The sequence below is a fragment of the Elephantulus edwardii genome, unplaced genomic scaffold (assembly GCF_000299155.1).
Source record: "Elephantulus edwardii isolate Elephantulus edwardi_28Jun2011 unplaced genomic scaffold, EleEdw1.0 scaffold00005, whole genome shotgun sequence".
In the NCBI taxonomy this organism is placed as follows: domain Eukaryota; kingdom Metazoa; phylum Chordata; class Mammalia; order Macroscelidea; family Macroscelididae; genus Elephantulus; species Elephantulus edwardii.
In genome coordinates, this window is record NW_006399755.1 from 19747282 (window position 1) to 19763036 (window position 15755).

At 40.5% G+C, this 15755-nt stretch overlaps 1 protein-coding gene across 1 annotated transcript in view; it reads left to right on the forward strand.

Moving 5' to 3' along the window:
* The window catches only part of FGGY (FGGY carbohydrate kinase domain containing), a 741424-nt gene that overhangs the window by 368383 nt on the left and 357286 nt on the right, over positions 1-15755 (forward strand). The window contains exon 6 of the mRNA XM_006879829.1: positions 12317-12445. Coding sequence (XP_006879891.1) covers positions 12317-12445 — 129 coding nt within the window. The remainder of the gene's footprint in view (positions 1-12316; positions 12446-15755) is intronic.

Consider the following 15755-nt stretch of genomic DNA (forward strand, 5'->3'; position numbering starts at 1 on the left):
AAAAAAAAGAAAAAAGAACTCATTTTAAGCAGCAACCTTATACTTTTAAAAATAACATCCATCTATTGTATGAGAGTTCATGGTCTTGTGTTTTGGTTTTACTATCTCTAACCCAGGTTGAATTTGAAGTCAACCTGAAATGACTCAAGCGACTTCCCTCCTGACAGGTCAGGAGTCAGTTAGCTCAGTCCTGCAAAATCTAGTTTGAGTGTCGACCTTGGCAAAACAGAACAAGGACTGGTGCCCCAGTTCCAAGCAAGGAGGAGCCAGGGTCGCATGCCACCCACACCCAAACTTCTTCCTGACATCTCTATGGGCTTTGAGCCAGATCCTCCCCTGGATTTCATCTAGCTGTTTGTAGGCATACAAAGCAACTCTGAACCTTCCAGTTAAGTCAACACCCTGCTCCCACCTCCTGTTCCTAAGGAGGATAACAGTTCTGTTGATCATTGCAATGCATTTTCTGTCTCCCAGCAATCGACAGTGTCATTAATTTCTGCTTCTGACGTCAGGAAAGAAGATTATGTGTGCGTCTGAAACTGTTCCCAAAATGCTCATTAGTCATAGATAATTGAAAAACTGGTAGGGGAAGATTTAGTGTAATAGTAGCCCCTGCCTGAATGGAGGGACTGCAACCACCAGATAATTGTAGGTTCTAACTTTCGACTGTGAAGACTGAATCTGCCCAAGTGAATGGGGATAAAGTAGCCATAAGCCCAAGAGGCCTCAAGATGGTTGCTTGTTTTAGATGAGGGTGTGTTCACAGGAATAGAAACTAGCAAGATCAAGGAAACAGGTGAATTGCCTTTGGGTCTTTTTCTGTCTGCAGACTAAGGAACAGAACTTGGGGAAAAGTGCTTTATTTTCTTTTTCTCTGAAGTGAGGTTTTTTTTTTTTTATCACGAAGATATGCAAGACCATGACATAAAAGAAAAATAGTAGTGAAGTGTGCTCTATGCTGGATCTTACATCCTATATTTAGGATTTAAGCAGCAGCCTTTGGATTTTTCTGCAAGTATAGGAATTTTCTGCAAGTATTTGTGGAAATACAGAATCATACTCTGAATATTGTTCTACATATTACCATTTGTATTTTGCTTATCTTGAACTTCCTTCCAAATATTGTTGTTAAGTGCCTTCAAGTCAAATACCCCTTTTTATAAAGCAACTTTATAAACACAGATCTGAATCCTGTCTTTTTTGTTGTTGTTGATTTGCTGAATCCTGCCTTGTTGTTATGTGACATCAAATTGTCTGCGTCTAATAGTGAGCCTATGTACAATAGCTCTGAAGCTTGCCTTGTCCTGAGCCACTCTCACTGACTCCAACACGTCTGCCCCCATTGCCCTAGTTACTGTATAAATTCATCTCACCCAGGATCTTCCTCTCCTGCATTGTTCCTCTACCCTTCCAAGCATGATGTTCTTCTCCAAGGATTGGGTCCATCCTGGCCACATGCCCTAAGTATGTGAGATGGAGTTCAAAATCCTAGTCTCCAAAGAGAAACTTGATTTCACTTTCTCCAAGACAGAATGATTTTTTTTTCTTGGTAGTTCATGTTTATGTCCAAGATTCTTCTTCAGCACCACAACTCAAAGGTATCAATTCTTCCTCTGTCATCCTTAGTCATTATCCAGTTCTCTGATGCATAGCAAGTTATTGCGAAGACTATGGACTGGATCAGGTGCACCTTAGTCTCTAGATTTACAGCATTGTTTCTCAATACTCTGGAAAGGTCCCTGACAACAGATTTACCTAATGCAATTCATCTTTTGATTTCCTTATTGCTGTTGCCAAGAGTGTTGATTGTGGAGCTGAGCAAGCTGAAATTATTAACAACTTCAATCTCTTCTTCATCCATCATGGTGCAGCTAGTTGGCCCAATGGTCAGAAACTTTGTCTTCTTAATATTGAGCTTCAATCCATATTGAAGACTATAGTTCTTGATCTTGTGCATCAAGCACTGCGGGTCCTCCTCAGTTTCAGCAAGCAAGGTATGTCATCTGCATAATGTAGGTTGTTGATGAATCTTCCTCCAATCCTGATGCCACATCCCTCCTCATAAAACCCAGCCTCACAAATGATCTTTCCTGCGTATAGGTTGAAATGATATAGAGACAGGGCACATCCCTGATGTACTCTCTTCCTGATTTTAAACTATACAGTGTTTCCCTGCTCTTTTCTGAGGACTGCTTCCTAGTCCAAGTGTATGTGTTACATGAACACAATTAAGTGTTCTGGGATTCCCGTTCTCCTCAAGGTTAACCACAATTTGTTGTGATCCACACAGCATAGTCAATGAAACACAGATAGATACCCCTTTAGTATTCTTTGCTTTCTGCCAAGATCCATCTGACATTGGCGATAATGACTAGTGCCTTGGTGTCTTTTAAACCAAGGTTGCATTTCTGGTAGTTTTCTGTCAGTGTACGATTCCAGTAGTTTCTGGATAATCTTCAGCAGGATTTTGCTTGTGTGTGATATAAGTGATAGTGATATGGTATAGTAAATTTCACATTCTGTTGGGTCACCTATTTTTGGAATGGGAATAAATATAGATCTCTTCCAGTCAGTTGGCCATTTAGTCCTCCTCCAGCTTTCTTGGCACAACCAGGTGAGCATGTCCAGGGCAACATCATTTGTTGAAATATGTCAATTGGTATTCTATCAATTTCTGAGGCCTTATTTTTTTTTTGCCAAGTCCTTCATAGCCTCCTGAACTTTCTCCTTCATTACCATTGCCTCTTGATCACGTATCGTTTCTTGAAATTCTTCTGTGTCAGCCAGTTCTTTTTAGTATAGTGTCTCTGTATACTCCTTCCATCTCCTTTTAGTACTTCCTAGATCATTCAATATTCTACCCATAGCATTCTTAGATATTGCAACTCAAGGCTTGAATCCTGTGCCAAATACACATTTATAATTCCCTCTCATTTATTTTAATAGCTATGTAAGAGTCTGTCAAATAAATGACTCTAATTTATTTACCCTGACCAAATAGATTAGTACCTGTAAAAAGTTATTTTTTAAAAAAATCCTACATAGTCATGGTAGAATGTTGTCACTGGTATGTGCCATCAAGTCTCCTGTGACTCATAGCAACCATATGCACAATAGCATTAAACCCTGCTCTACCCAAAGCCAATCTCACTGTCTCTAACACACTTACCCTCATTACCCCAGTTATTACATCAATCATGGAGTCTTCATCTCTTTCACTGTCCCTTGATCCTTCCATACATGATATCCTTCTCCAAAGACTGAACCCTCCTGGCCAAATACCGAAAGTATGAGATGAAGCCTCAAAATCTGTGTCTCCAAGGAGCAGCTTAGTCCTCTCTCCAGGACAAACAAGATAGTTAGAGATCATAGATTATACCCACCCCTCAGTTATCCTTCCAATTTGTAACAGTATTTCATGTTTACAACAATATTTTTAAAATCTGCTATCAGAATAATATCCATGTTAATAACATATCCTTAACAAGATGGACCGATACAGTGACTCTAGCAATGGGCTCAAGTATATCAGAGATGATTAGGATGGCACAGGATAGGTCAAGGCTCAGATTCATTGTTCAATTACTATGGGTCATAGTTGACTCGATAACACCAAACAACAACATCATGTGTTCTGGTAGTAACAACACTGGTGTATGAAGTGACAGTATCATTAGCTAGGATGTTTTTGTTGTTGTTAAGTGCCGTCCAGTCGTTTGCGACTCATAGCGACCCTATGCATAAACAGCCCTAAACTCTACTCTGTCCTGTGCCAATCGCACTGTCTCCCATACACCCATCCCAATTACCACAGTCACTGAATCAATCCACCTCATAGAGGGCCTACCCCTCCTGTGTTGTCCCTTCACCCTACCAAGCATAATGTCCCTCTCCAAGGACTGGTCCCTCCTTACAACATGTCTAAAGTATGTTAGACAGAGCCTTAGAATCCTCGCCTCCAGGGAGCCGCCCTGTTTAACCCTTTCTAGGATGAATCTGTTTCTTTTTCTAGCAGTCCATGGTACCCTTAATACTCTTCTCCAGCATCACAGCTCAATAGTTAAGGTTAAATGTCAGCTTGATTGAACCATGAATCTCATTTGTTTGACAGTGATGGAATGATAGAATTTGACAATTAATGTGTTGATGTTCCATCTGGGGATCATCCTGCATTTCAAAATAACACTGATTTTCACATAACAGCCTTTTCTTTGGAACTTAGCTAGGCTTGAGGAATACGTGTACTTTTTTTAAAACCCCATCCATTTGTCTATCCATCCAGAGAAAACTTATTCTTTGTCTCTGCTCCTCCAGGAATATAATTTTACAAATCATTCATCTACTACCTTCTCTGTTATTGTTTTTGGCTTGAGATCATACTTTCCATAATGTTTTTACAGCTTACCTTTTTCAGTTGGCTCAATTTTTAAGCCGAAGAAAATATTCTGGTTCTAGTCATTCTCCGTGCTGCAGATTTATCTTAGGAAAAAAGCAAATTCCAGTGATCAAAGCCATCAGCTGGCAGGTCTTCTGGCATAGTTGGAGCTCCTTACCAGGCCAGAGGTTCTCTGCCACCTCTTACACCTGTCTGCTAACTATAATTCATTCCTTCCTCATTCTCTTTTTGCCAACATACTAAATGCTTCAAATACTCAGAGTTCCTTAAGGCTCTTTGATGGTCAATTCTGTGCTCTAATTCATATTTCCAACCATTCTCAACATTTCCTGGACTCACTGGCCAATCTATGCGGTCCTCTTTTATTCACTACAATAATCTCACCTAAATCCCACTTTAATCTCTTTGCATTAATCCTGAGCATCCAAGACCACAGTGTGAGCCTTTGGAAGGCAGAGGTACTATGTCACTTCCACTTTTCCACCAAAATCTTGGCTTCAGGGGAGGCAGCAGTAAGTGTGAGTCACCAGATTTGTTAAAATGCGTGAATGAAAGATTGAATGAACACTGGAATAGAGGGAAAACACTAGGGTCCTCTAAAGTCCTCATCAACTCTTTGAAAACTGATGTTATAATAACTTAGTTTTCTGATATAAAGAAGAGTTACACAAGTATTATTACGGAAAACACTTAAGGGGCCTCAGACAACTCCTCTAGTTCCCTAAGTACACTTTGGAAAGTGTGATTAAAGGGGCGGTTTTATAGGGATTCACATTGTTTTCTATCCTTGTATTTTATGCCAATTGTGGTTCCGAATCAAAGAGGAATGTTAATCTTTGTATATATTTATTTTCATTCCAAGACTGTTGTCCTGTTTTGGGTTCTCTGGAAGCAGATGCTCAAATAAAATCAATTTTAGGGTTGTTCTTAGTTCCCCCTGACTCATGGTGACCTCATACAAAGGAGAATGAAAACCTTCCCCATGATTGGTTGTGGATTAGAATATTGTACAACAGATGGTTGTCATTGACTGATTTTCAGAAATAGATCACCAGATCTTTTTTTCTGGTATATTTTAGTTTGGAACTCTGCTGGAACTTAAAAAAAAATGAGCAGCACAGAAGCCCCCACCAGTGTACTTGGACCAATGTAGCTCACACAGATACCACCCATATAAATGGGTGCTATCTGCAAGAGGTACACTGGCCTAGAATTGAGCCTGGGTCTCCAGCATGGAAAGTGAAGAATTTACCATCGAACCATCCTTATACTCAGATTTTAAGGAAGAAGACATTTACTAGACATTTTTCATCTAGGAAAAAGAAAAAGGATGAAACAGGATTGGGCATAAGGAGAAGTCAAATTGTAATTTAGTCCCACACAACTTTGGTCATGCTAGAAGAACACTCTGGCATAGGTGCCCAGCAGAGGTTGTCTGCTCCTATTTTGCTCAGACAGCCTGGGATGGGAAGAACATCACTTCAGTCAGGTACCTTTTGCAGTGGAGACAAGACTTCATGGAGAGATAGCTGGAACCATACTCATAACTGGCTGCCCAGTCCTCCCTTACTGGGAACTTGGCCAGTGACATATCCATATATGCCATGCTTCTCATATCCAAGCAATCTCCAGGCCTTTCCCCCCACAGTTCAAAATATCCTGTGTCTGACTCTGTTTCTACATCCTTGTCAATGTTGTTGTTGCTAATTGCCATCAAGTCATAGGCGACTCATAGAAACCCTGTGAACAAAAGACCTGAACATTTGTATAACTTTCATCCAAGTTCATAGGATATCTGGAGGCAAGCTATTTTGGAAGTGGATGCCACTCCTGCTTCCAAGCTTGTTTGAATTGGGGAGCACCATCGAACAACATCCACTATAGTAATGGGTAACCATTATTGCTTTTGACATATCAGAGTCACAGTTTTTAATATCACAGCCACCTTAAGTTACCCCTATAGAGCAAATGGACAGATTGTGTTATACCACTTAGAAGAATATTTGAGGAAAAAAAAACCCAATTAAAACTAGGCCCAAGGCCTGCAGGACCCAGGGCCCAAATTTCTTTTCCAATTAGAGGCCTAATACAATCAACTCACACCCAATGGCAAGTAATCATTCCATCCTAATCCTCACTAGAATTAGAAAACAAATTTCTATAGAATCCAGCTGCAAATCTTACCAAAAAAAAAAAGAAAGAAAGAGAAAAAACCAAAAACCCCAACAACAACAACAACAAAACCAACCCCAACAACCAAAAGCCAAAGAGCAAGATGTCATTGGGGCGATTCTGATTCATGCTGACCCACATATGCAGAGTAGCAGTACAGGACTGCTCCACAGATCTTTCAAGGCTGTGATTTTTCCAAAGCAGATTGTCAGACTTTTCTTTCAAGGCACTTCTAGGGGGTCTGAACCTCCACCCTTTTGGTCTGTGGGTAAGTTCTTAACTGTATTGTTCAGTTACAATCTTAGCTTTCTTGGGCTACTGAAATAATTTCACCACTGTCTCCCTTGACCTTCAGTCTCTACTGCATGCTGCCAGAGGTATCTTTTTTTAAAAAAAACCCACAGGTCTAATCACTTCACTCTTTGGCTTCATGCCTGTTGGGTGCCTTGCATTGGTCCTCATGGTTAAGTTCAAGCATCTTAGCATGGATGTCAAGGTGCTTCTTGCCCTGCCACTGCCTCTCAGGTCTCGCCCTACTCCACCCCCGCTACGTTCTGTTGGACTCCTCTTTTAAGTAATGCCTTCAGGGGCCCCTTCTCCCTCCCTCTGATGAACAACCTATCTGTGGCCTTTTAGCACATAGTGTGAACCCCAATCTCCTGGCTGCAAGCCCAGACTCCTCCCTGTGTCTCCCAGTGGTCTGCTGTCTGATGCTAGAAGCCCAGAGGACATGTAATCTATTAAGGTGCATTTACTAGCTGAGTTTCTTTTTCTGACTACTACACAGAACACTTGGAACATTAATCTTACTCATTTAATTCTTAGTTCTCTTATTATGAACTTTTTGATGAACATTACTTCCTTTTTGCATATATGGAGATTAGCCTGAAAGTGGAAAAGAGTTGCATTTCTGCATTCCTATATGTCAAGGTCCAGTTCATAGGGTTACTGTGAGCTGTAGTTAATTCAGTGGCACCTAACAACAACAGCAGAAACATGAAATTTTTACAAAATATTTTAATTTAGTGGGCAAGATCTCCAAATGACATCACTTTTTAAAACATACACGTTTTATTTATCTTGATGATATTTCTCTTAATCCTGTTGTTGTTGCTGTTGTTATTAGGTATTGTCGAGCCATAGATGACTCATAGCATCCCTATAAACGAAAGACCTGAGCGCTGTTCATAGAGTTTCCGGTGGCAAGCCATTTCAGAAGTGAATTCCACTCCTGCTTCCAAGCTTGTTTTAAACAGGAAGCTCCACCAAACACTGTCCACTGTGGGTAACCATTATCTTATCTGGCACATCTGTGTCACAGTGTGAACATCAGAACAACCATGAATTACCTCTGTACAGTAATGCACAGACCAGTGCTCTATACCACCTAGAAGAATGTTTGGCAAAAAACCAATTTGAACTAGGCCTGAGGGCTCCCGATTAAAATCACCCACCTTGGGCTTGGTAGCATAACTTTCTGTCCACTAGGCCAATGTAGCTCTCCCTATGTTGTCGTTGTAATGTTGTTAGGTGTTGTTGAGTTGTAGACGATTCATAGCGACCCTATGAACAAAAGACCTGAGCACTGTTCATAGAGTTTCCAGAAGCAAGCCATTTCGGAAGTATATGCCACTCCTGCTTCCAAGCTTATTTTAATGAGGAAGCTCCACCAAACACTGCCCACCATTTGTAACCATTATCACATTTGACACATAAGTGTTACTTAACTCTGTAATTCACCAAAAACACATCTTTTTTCTGACCCAAAAGGTCAGAGCACTAGTGGACATCATAATTCCAGAGGTTACTACCACTATCTTATTTTTCTTCTAATTTTGCTAAATTCTTTTCAAATCAAGTGATCCGTTTTGTTATTATGTGCTGTTGAGTTGACTATAGGTTATAGTCATCCTGTTAATAATAGCTCTAAACATAGCCATATCCTGAGCCAACTTCACCATCTCTGACACACCTGCCCCGTAGTCATTTTGTCAATCCATCTCATCCAGGATCTTCCTCTCCTGTATTGGACCTCTGTCCTTCCAAGCATGATGTCATTTTCCAGGGACTGGTCTCTCTTGGCAACATTCCCAAAGTTTATGAGATAGAGCTTCAAAATCCTTGCCTCCATGGAGCAGCCTCATTTTACCCAAATTGATGGTATACCAATTGACATATTTCAGCTAAGAGATATTGCCCTAGATGTGCTCACCAAGTTGTGTCAAGAAATATGGAGGAAAGCTATTTGGCCAATTGACTGGAAGAGATCTATATTAGTTCCAATTCCCAAGAAAGGTGACCCAATAGAGTGTTGAAATTATCGAACAATTTCTTTGATATCACATGCTAGCAAGATTCTGCTGAATATTATCCAAAAATGACTGGATCAGCACACCAACATAGAACTGCCAGAAGTCCAGGCTGGGTTTAGAAGGGGTCATGTTACAAGGGATATTGTAGCTAATGTTAGATGGATCTTGGCTGAAAGCAAGGAGTACCAGAGGAACGTCTACCTGCGTTTCATTGATTTTGCAAAGGTGTTTGTGTAGACCACAACAAACTGTGGCTAACTGAGAAGAATGGGAATTCCAGAACACTTGAGCGTGCTAATGCGAAACTTATACTTGGATCGGGAGTCGTCGTCAGAACAGAGCAAGGAAACACTGCATGGTACAAAATTGGAAAGGGATGTATCCTGTCTCCATACCTTTTCAACCCATATGCAGAACAGATTATCCAGGAGCTGGGCTATATGAGGAGAAGTGTGGCATCAGGATTGCTGGAAGATTCATCAACAATCTGCATTATACAGATGACATAACCCTGCTTGCTGAAACTGAGGAAGATCTGAAATGCTTGCTGCAGAAGGTCAAGGACTGCAGTCTTCAATATGGATTGAGGCTCAATGTCAAGAAGACAAAGAATCTCCCCACTAGGCCAATTGGCAGCATCAGGATGGATGGTGAGGAGATTGAGATTGTTCACAGCTTTAGTTTGCTTTGACTTCAAAATCAACACTCTTGCCACCAGCAGCCAGGAAATGAAAAGACATATTGCAATGGGAAAGTCTGCTGTTAGAGACCTCTCCAAAGTACTGAAGAGCAGTGGTGTCACTCTGGAGACTAAGGTGCACCTGATACAGGCCGTGGTCCTTGTAATCACTTGCTATGCATCAGAGAGCTGGACAATGACTAGGGAGGATAGAAGGAGAATTGATGCCTTTGAGCTGTGGTGTTGGAGAAGAGTATTGAATATATCATGGACTGCTAAGTAAACGAACAGTTTTATCCTAAAGAGGGTTAAACCAGGCTGCTCTTTGAAAGCAAGAATTCTGAAGCTCCATCTACAAGGAGGGACCAGTCCTTGGAGAAGGACATTAGCCCTGGGAGGGTGGAGGGAGCACAGGAGAGGAAGACCCTCTATGAGGTGGATTGATTCAGTGATGGGAGTAATTAGGGTAGGTGTGTCAGAGACAGTGAGACTGGCACAGGATAGAGCAGGGTTTAGGGCTGTTGTACATAGGGTTGCTGTGAGTCATAGGCGACTCAACGGCACATAACAAGACAAACTGTTTCTAATTTTGGCATGGTATTTTCAATACTCTTCTTCAACACCAAAACTCAAAGTATCAATTCTTTTTATGCCGTCTTTATTCATTATCCAGCTCTCAGATGCAGAGCAACCAATTGAGAAGACCATGGCTGACATGGCCCGGATCAGGCCCACCTTAATCTCTAGACTGATGTTGTTGCTCTTTAGGAATCTGGAGAGCTCCTTGACAGCAGATTTTCAGTGCAGCTCAGCTTTTGATTTCCTGACTGTGGTTCCAATAGTATTGACTGTAGATCTAACTATATGAAATTCTTTACAACCTGTCTTTTTCGTCATCTATCATTGGCCCAGTGGTAAGAATCTTTGTTTTCTTGATGTTGAGTTGCAATCTATATTGAAGGCTGCAGTCCTTGACCTTCTGCAGCAAATGCAAATACTCCTCAGTTTCAGAAGCAAGGCTGTGTCTTCTGCATAATGCAAATTGCTGATGGATCTTCCTCAGATGCTGATGTCACATTCCTCTTCATAAAGCCCAGCCTCCTGAATAATCTGTTCAATCTGTTCAGCACATAGATTAAGAAGGTAGGGGGAAGGATAGATCTGTGACACACTACTTCTTGATTTTGAACCAGATTCATCCTTGGTTAAACCAAGCTGCTCCTTGGAGGCAAAGATTCTGAGGCTTCGTCTAACATACTTTGGACATGTTTTAAGGAGGGACAGGCCCTTGGATAGGGACATCATGCTTGGTAGGGTGGAGGGACAGCACAGGAGGGGAAGGCCCTCTATGAGGTGGACTGCTTCAGTGACTGGGGTAATCAGGATGGGTGTGTCAGAGGCAGTGTGATTGGCACAGGATAGAGCAGGGTTTAGGGCTGTTGTGTATAGGGTTGCTATGAGTCGCAAGCGATTCGACGGTACATAACAACAACAACAACAGTGTTCCCTTGCTCTGTTTGGATCCATAGAAGCCCATTACTTATGATGAATAAAATGTTATTGTGCATTACTTTGATTCTAACTGGGGGAGATTGGTTGAACTTTCTTCTGTCCACCTCTAACCTCCCCACACCTCCATCTCCTGCAGCTCCTAAAGCAGTTCTTCCCTTCTCCATGGAACGCTTGACTACGATTGCCTTGTTTTTAGCTGTCATTGAGTCACCTTGAAATCATGGTAACTTATGAACAATGGGATCCGACTTTGTAATCCATAGGATTTTCACCAACTGAATTTTGGAAGTAACCAAGCAAATTGTCGACTACGTATTCAGAATCTAGAGTCTTAGAGTTCAAAGGGATATTAGCACACACACATACTGGTCAACCTCACATTCTCCCTGCAGTGCGGAAATACATATTATAAAATTCCTTGGCAGGAAGGCAAGGAGGAGCTCAGCCTCTATTTAACACCTGGATGCAGATGGATTATTTAATTCTTCTTTGTCTCACATAGCTCTCTGTGTCCTAATCCGTCTCTCTAACTAGTCTGAGGAGCAAAGACTGCATTTTACAAACCCTCTCCTCCCACACAAAGCAAGACCATCAATAAATTCTTAACTGAACTGACTGACTGACTGCAGGAATTTAAGGTCACTGGAAATATAAGGGTCGCTGCATCGCAAAACTCCAAAGAACATCAGTCAAATTGTGTAAGTAGCTGTCCTGTGAAGTTTGTAAGATTTAACTTGAGCTCTGTCAGAGGAAAGCATTTTTTTATTGGGACAGATTCCTTTATCCTCTGACAAGAAGCAATGGCAAGAGTTAACTTCTGCAACTTTTTAGAATATGTGTTCACCATGGAGTGTGTGTGTGAAAGAGAGAGAGAGAGAGAGAGAGATATTTTATAGAAATGCTCTCTCAGGAAGCCCTTTTCAAACACTTTGGGCATCACACTTGTCCTCAAGAGGCTCTTGTGTTTAATTCCATTCAATTTCCCATGAAAAAAAATTGTTCCAGTTTTAATAAATCCCTAGACCTCCTGTCTTTGTAAAGCATGCCAATGCATGACCTATAAAGATCAAGGACATATACCGAAGTCACCAGGTGAGCAAAAGAACTCCGTGTGATTTCTATCTTTGTGAAATTGAGAAAAGACAGAGGAGAAAGAAGAGGGCAGAGAGGTTCTCATAAGAAAAGTCTGTTTGCTCTTGTGTTATTCAGTCTGACAGATGTTTGTTTTTGCTTCTGTCTATCCAGGAAACCAAGTGCTGCCTCCTGGAGTTTCTCTTGGAAATGGGCTCACACCTGAAGCAGCAAAAGACCTGGGACTCCCTGCTGGGATCGCAGTAGCATCCTCACTCATTGATGCACACGCAGGAGGGCTAGGTAATCCCACACCCTGTGGTCATAATCGGCCCTGATCGAAGGGAAAGCGCCCTAGAACTTTAGACATGTCTTTTTTTATAAAGCAAAAGACAGAGCTTTATTCGTTAAAACCTTCTTTTTTAAAAGAAAAACCCCAACAGACTACAAATTTTTTAATGGTTGACATTGAAATTGAATTATAAAACCTTTCCTCATCAATGAAATGTATATATAATTTAAAAAGCTCAGGGAGCTCTGGTAGCTTATTGGTAAGAAGTTGTTCTGCGAACCCAAAAGGAATACAGTTCAAATCCAACAGCTACTCTTTAGAAAAAAGTGAGCAGTCTCCTCTTGTGTGATTTACTGTCTCTGACAACCTTCTGGAGGGTCTCCTACGGGACAGTTCTCACTCACAGTACAAAACAACAATAACAGCATCAATTCAGAATAATGGGCAAAACATCTGAACACATGTCTGAATGACTTTTGTGTTTACTGGAAACCGTAAAAGAGAAATTAATGTCTAATCAGCAAGTATATCCATAATATACTTACATACACTGGTTTTCCTCAAAGACACTCCAAAGGCCATAGAAATATAGTGTATTTGTTTTCTTAATGCATTTGTTTGTATTCTATGTGCAATTAGTCTTAATTTCAAGGATCTCTGTTAGTTCAGTATTTAATTGTTCAGCTGCTAACTGAAAAGTCAGTTATTCAAACTCACTGGCCATACTACTAACAGGGGGGAGTGGAGGTATGAAAGTCTTACACCCATGAAGTTTACAGTCTTGGAACCCTTTGGTGCAGCACTGCTCTGTCCTATAAGGGCATTGTGAGTTTTAATCACAAAGGTGGGATTTTGGAGATTGATTTTTGGGGGGGGTTGCGTCTTTATTCCTTCTCTGCATTAAAACTCTGACTCATTCTTCTATTTATTAACTGCTAATTGTGCTGGGAGGGAGCTCTTGTGATGTAGACTACAGGAGATTTTGAGTCTCTCCCAACAGCTGTTCCTCTTTAGCGGTTCAAATCCACCAGCAACTCTACGGGGGCAACATGGTCAATATCCTGCAGGGTGATTTAAAGGTTTGGAAAGTCATTGGAGGGTCAGATTCAACTCAATAACTTTATGAAATTTAGAATGGTGCGTAGTGCTGAGATTAGGTGGAATCATAACCAAACAAAGCAAAATAAAAAAGAGCTGCTTGTACTAAAAAGTTAATGGAACACAGACAATAAAACAACAATTTACCAAAGACTGCTAGGTCTCTTCTTTATCCTTATCAAATATATATATTCCTCTGATTTCTATTAACTTTCATTTAAAACACATTTATTTTTGATAGTCTGTTTTTTCTTAACTTATTATGGATTCTGAAGCTTCACTTGACATATTTGGACATGTTGTAAAGTGTGATCAGTCACTGGAGAGGTATGCCATGCTTGGGAGGGTGGAGGAACAGCACAGAAGAGGAAGACCCTTGATGAGATGGATTGATTCAGTGACTGGGATAATGGCAGTAAGTGTGTTGGAAACAATAAGATTGGCACAGGATAGGTCAGGGTTTAGGGCCGTTGGACATAGTCACTATGAGTCGCAGGTGACTCGACAGCACATAACAGACAACAACATTATGGTTCATAATCCATGAAGTCAAGTTAGTGCATCAGGACTATTGAACTTTGAAAGAGAATGAAATAGAAGAAACTAGAACAGAGTAGAAACACCAGAGTGTGTCTCACATAGGAAAGGGTTAATCCTGCTTATGGAACTTACATTTTCATTTTCTGTGGATATGTACATGCCTTCATTGTCTTGTGCTGTTTTAAAGAATTACCATGAGTGAGAGGCTTTTATAAAGAACAAAAATTTTTCTCACAGTTTAAGATCTGCTTCTTGTTGTTACTAGGTTACATCAAACATCCTGCACCATCTTCACAACTGTGGCAATGTTTAAGTCCATTGTTGTAGCACTGTGTCAATACACCTTGTTTAGAATCTTTGTGGGGTTTATAATTTTTTAATTTTACTTTCTACTTTACCAAGCTTGATGACCTTTTTCCAGGGACTGGTTCCACTAATAACCTGTCCAAAGTAGATGAAACAAAGTCTTACCATGTTGTCATCTAAGGAACATTCTGGCTGCACATCTGCCTTCACAGGTTTATTCATTCTTCTGCCAGCCCGTGATATATTTCATATTCATTACCAGCATCCTAATTCAAAGGCAGCAGTTGTTCCTTTGTCTTTCTATCTACTGTCCAACTTTCACATGCACATGAAACTATTGAAAATATAATAGCTTGGGACAGATTACCTTAGTCTCCAAAGTAACATCTTTGTTTTCCAGCACTTTAAATATTTTGAAGCCTATTTGCTTGACAATGTATCTCACTTGATTTCTTGACTGCTGCTTCCATACCTAGAGATTATTGATTCAAGTAAAAGTAAATCTTAAACAACTTCAATGTTGTTCAGTGTTGTCTTTCTTCGTTCTCTGGCATGTTGCTTACTAGTCCAGTTGTCCAGATTTTTATTTTCTTTGTGTTGAGGGTGTAGTTCCTTCTGAAGAGACTGTAGTCTCTTATGGTGAATGACTGGCTATCGGGGGAGGTTCCCTCTCTCTTTCTGCCATCCAGTACTGAATACCTTCCTTAGGTCCTGTAGTCATTCCTTGGTTCCTTAGTGATTTCCATGTGCTATTTATTCTTCTCTTCACCCACCCTCTCACCCTGCTGTGTTTTCTCATGTATCTATCTAGTCTTGTGTTTTTATATATCAAAAATTATTAACTTGAAACACATTCTACACTTAGAAGAACTCATTAGCATAGCAAAGAAAACTCTCTGCCCACATGGGATTATGTCCACAGGTATAGAAATGAAGATTTAAAAATATGTATTTGGGTGATGCAGTTCAATTTATAATAGCATCTTGCATTCATAAAAACATTTCATGTACCAGATAATGATAAAAATTAATTTCTTATTCTGAGTTACGGTCAAAATATTTTGAAAGTTATTCTAGTTAGTGCTACATATTATAGTCAAGAGTTGTCTTTCAAGTGCTTACAATGAGTCATGCTTCCAGAATATTTAGCCATCTTTGCCAATCTCTAAACGTTTATTTACTTGCCTAAGATCCTGGGTCCACCAATTCTCCAGCTGACTGATTCCTGCTTTAATGTGAAGACCTATCTGAGATGCCATGGCCTTCCTTCCAAGAATCTTCTAGACTAATTTAGGCATAGCTGATCCTCCAGTGGATTTTCAGAAGCAGTTTTATTGCATGGGATTAAATTGTCCATCCTTCTCCCACAGAGAAACT